This window comes from Phascolarctos cinereus, unplaced genomic scaffold (genome assembly GCF_003287225.1).
Source record: "Phascolarctos cinereus isolate Bilbo 61053 unplaced genomic scaffold, phaCin_HiC Scaffold_7;HRSCAF=346, whole genome shotgun sequence".
In the NCBI taxonomy this organism is placed as follows: domain Eukaryota; kingdom Metazoa; phylum Chordata; class Mammalia; order Diprotodontia; family Phascolarctidae; genus Phascolarctos; species Phascolarctos cinereus.
Window position 1 is genome coordinate 84,888,998 of NW_027556180.1, and position 10,951 is coordinate 84,899,948.

General features: G+C 38.8%; 1 protein-coding gene across 1 annotated transcript in view; it reads right to left on the reverse strand.

Annotated features, from left to right (window-relative positions):
• The window catches only part of NBEAL1 (neurobeachin like 1), a 194,099-nt gene extending 187,048 nt beyond the window's left edge, over window positions 1-7,051 (reverse strand). The window contains 2 exon segments of the mRNA XM_078147544.1: window positions 5,161-5,441; window positions 6,436-7,051. Coding sequence (XP_078003670.1) covers window positions 5,161-5,211 — 51 coding nt within the window. The 5' untranslated portion in view covers window positions 5,212-5,441; window positions 6,436-7,051.
• Window positions 7,052-10,951: the final 3,900 nt, after the last annotated feature.

Below are 10,951 nucleotides of genomic sequence, written 5' to 3' on the forward strand. Positions count from 1 at the left end.
GTTTCTCTCATAATGAAATTTCAGGCAATATTTTAAAAAAAATTACTGGCAAATTTGAGATCTCTTTACATAATATTATTTAGTAGTTGCCTAATTGTAAATCCAGAAACCAGGCTTATAAAACATTTATTTCTCATCTCATCTATTTTCTAGATGAAGTTAGTTGCCACTATCATAAAGTTATTTATTTTCCTTCTCCTGGTTATAAAAAATGTTAAGTTCTCCATTTACCTTAAACCAAAAGCTATTATTATTAAAGTCACATGAGTTTAGTTCAAAACTACCTAGAACAGGGGGCAGCTAGGTGGCGCAGTGGATAGAGCACCAGCCCTGGATTCAGGAGGACCTGAGTTCAAATCTGGCCTCAGACATATAATACTTACTAGCTGTGTGACCCTGGGCAAGTCACTTAACCCTATTGCCTAGCAAAAAAAAAAAAAATTAACTACCTAGAACAGCACATCACACACAACAGTGTGTGTTTGTTCAATAAAGTATTATCATTCAGTATACATTCTTACTCTGCTAAATATCTCAAGTATGAGAAGACCAATCCTACTCTAGTTGACACAAAACAATCTTCCTGTTCTAGCAGGAATTGTTTCTTTTATGTTTACAGGAAGGAGGCACTGGACTTTTCTGTCTGGATAGAATATCTCCTAATTATATTTTCTACATAAAGCAAAGGTATTGGATTTTTAAAATTTTGAGACCTAAGTCCACTCTCCGCTCCCAGCAAAAGCATCTATTTTGTCTTACTCCAGAGTAAACAGAACAAAGGGCAATAGCAGGAAGTGGATCATCACTCAGCTCCAAAAAAGAAAAAAAAAGGGGAAAAAAAACTTTGTTAGGAATTTAAAACCAGTGGTTCACTAGCCTCAAGTGAAAACTAAGTCACTAGATTTGAAAAAAGATAACAATAAATACAATCTTCACTGCTGTTGGTGAATATTGAACAGCCATTCCCCTATACCTCGTTTTTATCTGTAACAGCATATAGACAACTGTGCAAGTGTATAATACCCTGCTGTATTTGTATAAAAGTGTAACATACCTCTGTACAAATATATAGCAAAAATAGTTTACAGTGTTAATTTAACAATGTAATGCAAGTACTTCCTATGGTATATGTTACTTGTATCTTTACAACTTTTTGATGTAAAATAGGTCTTACTACCATTGACAAGTGAGGCAATTTAGATATATAGAGATAAACTGATCTGAGTTAGTCAAATAGCTCACTAGCAGTAGATCTGGCATTAAAATTTAATTTGTTTCAGGGCAGCGAGGTGGCACGGTGGATGTAGCACCCGCCCTGAAGTCAGGAGGACCTGAATTCAAATCTGGCCTTAGACACATAACACTCACTAGCTGTGTGACTCTGGGTAAATCACTTAACAGCCCAATTGCCTCACCAAAAAAAAAAAAAATTAACTTATTTCAAGCATAAAAACTAAGTTGATTTTAAAAAAGAACATGAATTTTGAGCTACATTTTCAAAAACATCACGTGTTTTGATCCACTCAAACATTTTCTAACAGCCTATATATAGAACTGAGACATTTTGTTTAAAAAATAATTTTTAAAATATAAGAATATCTTTTTTTAACTCAACCAATGAACTTCCTTATGACCTTAATCCAATCAATAAGCTGGGAGCTCCACTTTCTTTTATGGACCTTAATGACTTAATTGTCATAATACAAACACTCTTCTGGACTTACAGGCAACAGTCAAAGCAGAAAGAAAAAGCAATTGCTGAATAGATATGCCCCACTTTATACAATAAACTTTGGCCTCTTGGAGTTATTTGGATGTTATACTATACAATTACATGCAAATTAAATGATATTTTATATGGATTAGAAGGTCACAATTTGAAAAAACTCCTTACTGATCTTGTAAAGGAAACAATGTAATCAAAAGACCAAATATCCTAAACAAAGCACCAAATATATGCACATATTATTTCCCATAAAGTGGACTACCTAAATTAAAATAGCCAAAACATTAATTCACACATTCTCTTAAAAAGTTACAATACTACTAGAAAAACTCTTTTAAAAATATTACATAATACATCTGTCATCTATTAAGAAATCTTTTTTTAAATTTGCCTTTAAATACTGTCAGTCTACATTCTGCTGCAAAAGCTCAGACAAGATATAGTTAAAATTGAAATTTAAAAAAAAACATAATTAAACTTTTTCTATAAATGTTTAACGTTTTAGCTATGTAAGAATGTTTTGGTAACTATATCTCTGAATATGGCCTAAGATGAAAAAAAAGTTGCAACAGTAAAAAAAAAAATTTCAGCCTGCATTACTTCAATTAATATTCTTCAAATTGTGGCATATGACAATATAGAGCAGATATTTCTAGTGCTATCTGTCATCCTCTTTCACTTTTCCCTTGGCTTTTATTTCCTCTTTTTTACTATGCTTCATATATAGATATAGATATACACACACACATATACATACACATGTACATATACACACATACACATATACACATGCAGCTATAGATAAATGAGTAGAAAAGTGCGAAGTAATCTATAAACAGGTAACTAAAGTAGTAACTTTAATGACAGCAATAAAGTATAACTTGAACAAATGCTGGAAACAATACAGAATCTACAAAATCACAGTAGTCTATTAAGAAAAATAGACTCTAGGGGCAGCTAGGTGGCACAGTGGATAGAGCACCAGCCCCGGAGTCAGGAGGACCTGAGCTCAAATCTGGCCTCACACATATAACACTTATCAGCTGTGTGACCCTGGGCAAGTCACTTAACCCCAACTGCCTCACCAAAAAATATATATACATATATATATATATATTTTTTTAATGGTCCATTGAAAAGCAAAGAGGAAAAAAAATCTTAAAGGTGAAAAGAAATTCCATGACAAACCTGGAGGGAGGTCTTGTTACTGTTGTTCAGTCATGTCCAACTCTTTGTGACCCAATTTGGGGTTTTCTTGGCAAAGATACTAGAGTGGTCTGCCATTTCTTCTCTAGCTCATTTTACAGATGAGGAAACTGAGGCAAACAGGGTTAAGTGACTTGCCCACACAACTCGTAAGCATCTGAGGCCAGGAAGATGAGCCTTCCTGACTCCAGGCCCAGCTGTCTATCCACTGCATCACCTAGCTACCCCTGGAGGGAGGCCTAGGAAAACTTTTTAAGACCTTGGGATAAGACTATAGTGACTATTTGAAGAAAATTATTTGCATGAACATTCTTATTGTGGTCTAGAAGATTCTTCAAGAGAAAAAAGGGTCAGGTAAACAGTAATACTAGAATAAGAGAAGCAATGTACAGGAGGATGTTATAAATGAATCATCAAAAAGCTCTTCCAAAAATGGGAAAGTTGAAGAACTGGCTTAAATAAAGCTGGCTCTGGATGAAAAAAATGCCACAAGTTTACTGATTGACTTATGTTATTTCTAGAAAAATGATGTTATCTAGTTCATATGCATATAAATGGAATTTGAAATAACAATTTTAAATCATTAATCCGTAAAAAAAAATGAATACCACTGATTTGTAAACTACATCATATAGAAAAGGTAATGTTTCTTGAATATACTTTGCTTATGAGACTAGAATGTTGCTTTAAAAGCATAAAAGTTAACCCTAAATTGCCTATAAACTTATGTTTCTTGTACAAAGAAGCATATTGAGAATAACTTTTTTCAACAGGTTTTATATTTGGATACCACCGTATTTTTGTTTAATTTATCTTCACTACCCAAAATAAACATTTTTAAAACTGATAAAGGATTCATATAAAGGATTAAACTTAGAATACAGCTTACAAACAATACTTCCTTTTCAATAAGCATGGTGTCACTACTAAATCAAATATGAACTTGACCTGAAAATGGCACAACTAATTAACAAGAAGATGCAACAAAGTTTCCTGTAGTCATTGTGTAAATAATAAGTTTACTCTATTTTAGAAAGTGCCTGTTTTCTAATAAGAGTTAAAAGATATTAATTTCTGGTCAGTATGTATTTAGTGGATAAAAAAGGTTACTCAGTTCCTGGCTTCTAAAGTAGATTATATATTGAATTACCCGTTTTTAAGATCCCATTTTCCTGTTATTGCACAAAATTATTTGTAAAATGACATAGTAAATAAGCAAAAATGTGTTTTTTTCTAACCCACATAATTGAACCAGTAGGTGAAAGAAGATTCCAAGAATCACTAAAATTTACTACTAAATATGTTAACAATGAGCAGAATTAATAAATAAGAATAATTTGTTCTTTAATAATAGAAAAAAGTTTAGTTATCTAAAGATGTCCATATTGGTGTTCTCTGCCACAAAAGTGGTAAAGCCACAAAAGCCCTGAACTTGGAGCCGAGTTTGAACCTAAGCTCACTCATTTACAATCTGTGTGACTTTGGGCAGGTCACTTAACCTCTATAGAACCCAGTTACTTCATGTGTAACATGAGGAATTTGGATAGATAACCTGTAAGGTCCCTTCCAGCTCTGGTTCTAGCTAGATCCAATGAACTTATCAAAAGACTGACCTTCCCTCAAGAACAGTAAACTCAGTTTCCAGGGATGTCTGCTTTGTGTCCCTTGCCAATATCATAACATTCATGTTTCAATTGTTTTTAAATAACATCTCATATCTGTACAATGTTTTTTAAATGAAACTGCCATTACAGAAACATAAAAGGAGAGAAAGAAAAAAAAGCTGAAGTCATTTTAAATGGACAGAATAAAGTATCCCATTTCTTACAGCTATCTCTATCTCCATCTATACATACATACATACATACATACATACATACATACATACATTCATCCATCTACTCCCACTGATGGAAAAAAGAAAAACACAAATAAAAATTTATTTTTTTAAGTCTATAGGCTTAAGCCTATATGTTTACTGTCACTAATGGCATGGCAATTTTTTTAAAAAATCATAGCTTTTTTGTAATAATGGAGGAAGATGGTAAAAACTGTACAAAGCAGAAAAACCAAAAACAAATCTAGAACGCACTCTGAATTTTTTTTAAAGAGCTCGCTATCACTATGAATAAATACTAATATCCATGAACCATCTCAGTGAGCAAGTCAATCACAAAGTTCTACCACAAAATATTTTTACATTCATAAATAAAATTAAAAGTAGTTACCTTGTTACAATAAAGCATCCAAAGTTCAAAGAGCCTCTCTCTGGATGCCATTCCTGCTTTATCTTGGCCACTTTACTTTTTTCCTCAAAAGATATATTCAAGATCATAACATGTTCCTTTTATTTTCTAAGTTTTTCCAGCTTTAATACTGAGAACAATCAGAACAGTAGGGGGGGAAAAACCCAAACAAACGGGAAGTGTCTTCTGGTAAATCAAGAAGTTCGATATTCACACCTACTCCAACATCTCTTCATCAATGTCACTCCCACCACTGAATAAATCTATAAAAGAAAAAAATACACAAAAGTTACCTTTAGAGGAAGAAGCTGTACTTTTTTTTTAATCTTGATCTACTGAAAATCTGGGATAGGATTGATGGTTTATCTGCGAACAACAAACTTTTAATGATTTTAAAACCCCACAGAACCTGGATGTTGAAAAAAAACACCAGAAAATGCCACAGCTGACATAAAATTTTAAGGCGCCACAAAACCCGAGATAGAAATCTACCAGAACACTCACTGTTAGTGCCTTTCCTCTAAGATTATCTCCAATTTATTCTGCACAGATCTAGTTTGTACATAGTTTGCAAGAAGTCTCTCCCGTTAGTCTGTGAAGACCTTGAGGGCAGGGTTGGGGGAGGTTCCCCCCCAATTTCCTTTTATCCAGTGCCTGGCACATAATTGGTGCTGAATAAATTGGCACCAAAGGCATAGCTATGAAGAGTCACAGCAAAATTCCATTTTCTCACCTTTGACAGCTCAACTATTAGAAAACATTAGTGTTTATATGAAAATCACCCAAGGGCATAAAACCTAACCCACTTTTTTTTATTTACAGATTTGGGAGGGGGTGGTATTTGTGGTTGGGTGGGGACAATTTACAGGGTGGAACAATCCACCCGAGGGAGTGAAAGTGACTTTCTCTACCTGGTGCCTCACGGGCCTCTTCGCCCAGACAAGGGGGCGGCTTTGGGAGCGCACACCTGGCCAAGCGCAGGTACGGCTCCAGTGAAAACCTGCGACGTCTTTTGGGGGGGCCTGGGAGTGCCCTTAAATTTTGACCATTGCAAAAGTGGGAGAAACTTGTGGAAGATCACTAGGGGCTCGCAGCTGCCCCCAGCGCGCGCGGACACGGAACCCCCAAACCTGGGGGCGCCCCTCCCCCCCTCCCCCACAGCCCCGGGGTGCTCCCCCTCTCCTCTCCCAATCCTCCACAACACCCAGAGACCCGCCCTGCTCCTCCCCCGCCCCGGCTCTCCACCCCCGCACTCACATTGGGGTCCGAGGGGCCTGCGCCGCCCCCCAGTCTCCGAGGCGTACTCCCAACTGTTCCCACAGCCGCCGGCCGGCCGGCGGCCCGAAACCCCGAGTGTCAGCCCGCAGCAGCAGCTCGGCAGGAGGGTGGGGGAGCAGCAGAGGCGGAGGGAGAGAGGAGGTGGGGATTCGGGGCGGGGCCACAGGGAGGGGCGGGGCCGGCGCGCGACAGCCCCAGCTGGGCTGGCACAGCGGCGCACTTCGCAGGGTAAGGTCTCCTGCCACGCAGAAGGACACTTCCCGAAGCCGAGACCGCTCATAGGCTGCGTCCGCCGAGAGGGGCCGGGACCTAGAGGGGGCGGACCTGGGCATTCCACCACAGCCGCATTCCTCGCGTCGTCGCACCTCGGGAACCTCTTCGGTTCTCCCCAGCGGAACTAGGGGAAGGGGGAAGGGAAGAGACCCGACGCACTGATGTCATCGGCCAACCTCGGGGAAGACGGAAAAGGAGCGAGAGGGAGCGCCGGTGACATCATTTCCGGGGCCTGACTTAGCCGAGGGCAGAACTACGCTTTCCATTCCCCATCAATTGGTTCCCTTCTAGGAGTGTCTTCCTTCCCCTTGGGACGTGAAGTCTGACTCGTGGGAAGAGCAGGAGAATGCAACTTTGAGCCCCGCCCCTTCGGGGGCGTGTCTCTGAGCCCTTCCCACTTCCCCGCCCCACCCAGCCCTGAGCCTCGCCTTAGCTCGCCCTGCCGCGTAGAGCTTTCCTCACGTGACTGGGAGCATCCCGGGTTCTGGGTCTCTGCTGTTGCAGAGGCTGGCAGATGCTGCGAGGCTTGGATAGTGGCACCGCCTGGGGGCTTGAAAATGTCCTATATTCCCACCTTCCGCCTGTTTCCACAAGTCACTTTTGGCCAAGGAAGAAAGTGAATCAGTGCTCGCTAAGTGCAAGCAGCATGATCTTTTTTTTTTACTTTTTTTAAAAAATTAACTATTTTAACCTTATTGAAAGACTGAGCCCCAAATTCTCACTCCTTTCGGCCACTCCCCTCTCCATTGAGAAGGCAAGCAATATGATACCAAATTATACGTGTGAAGTCGTGCAAAACATTTCCATATTAGCCATGTTGCAAAAATAAAAAGCAAGGAAAATAAGGTGGAAAAAAGTATGCTTCAGTGCACTCAGTTCATCAGTTCTCTCTCAAGAAATGGATGCATTTTTCATCATGAGTACTTTGGAATTGTCTTGGGTGATTGCATTGATCTTTTACAGATTTTTAGAGTCTTTTACAGTTAATCTACGTAGCAATATTTCTGTACAATGGCCTCTGGGCTCTGCTCACTTCACTTTGCATCAGTTCACGTAAGTCTTCCCAGCTTTTTCTGAAAGTGTCCTCATTTCTTAGGTCACAATACTATTCCATTACAATCACATACCACAACATGTTCAGCCATGCCCCAAATGGTGGTCCTTCTCTCAATTTCTAATTCTTTGCCACCGCAAAAAGAGTAAGCAGCACACAATCTTTATCAGGGTATTTAGTTGCACAAGTAGGGATGTGGGATTTAATGGTGGGGTTTCTCTCACTGGACTGGCTTCAGTTTTCTGAGTGCAGTTGCTTTATATGTGGAATGAACATGGAGGAGTCAAAGCCAGCCCCCTGGTGTCTTTGGGTAACTCATTTCACTCCCTTGAGCCCCAGTGTGCTAGTCTTTATCTATGGGGCAAACCACATATACACAGAAGTATATGCAAAATAAATACAATAAATAAAAGTAAATGGTTGAGAAGGGATCAAGAAGGACCATCCAGAGATGCTAAACAGGCTACAATACCCCAGAGTATGGCCCAAACTAAATTAGAAATGTAACTCGGAAATATTTTAAAAAGTAAATAAAAATACAATAAAACATGAATGTTACATTTCAAAAATAAGTCGATATACCACATGGATTAGTGAGTCTGTGTCTAATTTTTACTTTGACACCACCAATGTAAAAGACAGGTCTTCTTAACTGTTTTTGTGTCATAGACCATTTTGGAAGTCTACTGAATGCTGTGGAAGCCTATCTTAGAATCATGCTTCTAAATTTATAGAATAAACTATGTTGGATTACAAAGGCAACTAATTATATTGAAATACAGTTATAAAAACAAGTTCACAGATGCCAGGTGATAGAAGATATAACCTCTGATAGAAGATATCTCTTTAGCAGGGAATTGAAGATAACTTGGGGCCAGATTGTGAAGGGGCTTATAAAAGGAGCTTATATTCTATCCCAGAGACAATTGAGAACCACTGGAATCAGATTTGCCTTTAACAAAAATATTTGGCAGCTGTGTGGACAATGTATTGGAAAGTAGAAAGACCTGAAGTAGAGACCAACCCAGAAGCCACTGCAACCATTTAGTGGAGAGGTGGTGAGAGCCTGAAGAAGGGTGGGAGTATAACGGACATATTGTGGAGGTAGAACTGACAAGATGTGGCAAATATATATACAATATGGGGTGAGGGAAAGCAGAGAGCCAAGGATAATAACCAAGGTTGGACACCTAAGTTACTGGAAGTAACTGCCCTCCATAGAAATAGGGGAATTCAGGTGGAGAGTGTGTTGAAGGGAAAAGACATCAATTTTGGACTTGCTGAATTTGAGATATCTGGGACATCCAGTTTGAAATGACCAATAGGCATTTAAGAAGATGTCCAACTGGAGCTCAAGAGAATAATCAGGGCTGGATACATAGATTTGAGAGTCATGTACACAAAGGAATATCAAACCTCATGGGATCTGATGAGGTCACCAAGTCAGAGAGTATGGAAAGGGAATAAAAGTGAGCCCAGGACTGACTCCCAGGGTATACCTACAATTAAATGGGTATTGTGTAGAATTTAAGCTCCTTGAGAACAAAACCTTTAATTTTTTTTTTAGTTTGAACAGTGTCTGTCACATAGTAGGTGCACAACAAATATTGTTGACTGACTTTTAAAAATAATATTTAATTTTTTCCTAGTTACATGTAAAGACAATTTTAATATTCATTTTTAAAAATTTTGAGTTCCAAATTTTCTCTCCCTCACCTCCCCCACTCCTGGAGATAGTAAATAATTTTATATAGATTATACATGTTCAATTATGCAAAACATATTACCACATTAGTCATGCTGTGAAAGAAGACACAGGCCCAAAGGAAAAAGGTCCTCCTGATTCTGTTCAGTTCATGTAATCCAAGTTTTTCTGAAATCTGCCTACTCATCATTTTTATAGCACAATAGGATTCCATTACATTCATATACCACAGCTTGTTCAGCCATTCCCCAATTGATGAGCATCTTCTCAATTTCCAATTCTTTGCCACCACAAAAAGAGCTGTTATAAATATTTTTGTCCAAATAGGTCCTTTTCCCTTTTTTTTTTTAATCTCTGGAAAAGAATCACGTCTACCTGAAGAAGAGATATGGTATCTTAGGGTCAGAAATATAATGGAAATACTCCAGCATTGGTAAGTGTCTAAAATGGAATAAAGAGATAGTATGCTAGAAAGTCTTGAGGGCACAACTTTTGGAATTGTTCAGAGTCTAAGACTCCAAGACCTGAAGTCCTATGGTAAGGATGTTTGCAGAGGCTAGAAAGGCCTTTGGAGTTCAAGGTAGACGGACAATTACTAAGAACAATAGAGAGAAGAGGATAAAGCCTGAGGAAGCAAATGCAGTTAGACTGAGGTTGTGTTGGGGTACAGTACACCTTCATCAGCTATAAGCATACCTAATTTGTCGTAAAGGATTAAAAGTTACCGAAGTATGACTGGTTGCTAGACAAAGTAAACCAATTTATGAAAGATTTCCCTCCCAAAAGAATAATTTGGGAAAACTCAGATGAATCTAGCTCCAGGATGTTTTCCAGTGCATAGACCACACAAAACAGGCAAGAGACCATCACTGATCACCCAAATTCAAGGACCTCCAGAGAGCCTGCTGAGATATAGAAGAGTAGATAATACCAGTACACTGGGAGAAATTAGGTATCAAGGGCACAGCAATGAAGACCAAATATCTAATGTAAAGGCATCACCAACAAAGAATGGGCAAAGGAACAAAGCTACCCTCAGTCCCAGCTGCGACCTGGATGGCCACTGGAGTAATACTTGAATCCAAGAGAAAAATGCACGTTGATATGGGAGAAATTAAATTCCAGAGAACCAGAGAAGGGGAAAAATGGAGATAGGGCCAGGGATGGAGACAGGAAGGAAACCTAAGCTTGACCTTAATACCAGGTTGCTCCTTGAGGCATCAATGTTTGGCTGGCTACAAAACCTGTCATGGATCTGACTCCAGGTTCTGTTCCTCAAGTGGCTTACTCTTCATGCTTTTCAGAAAGCCTATGGATGTAGCCTCCAACTTCTTTCATCTAATATGAAAGAACAAATTTGAAAGCAAAGAACCATGTGTTGGCTTTACAGTATTGTCTTTTAGAGGATGGATGCTGCCAGCCATACAAAGAAAAAGATCAAGCTAAGAAAAAAATAACTGATG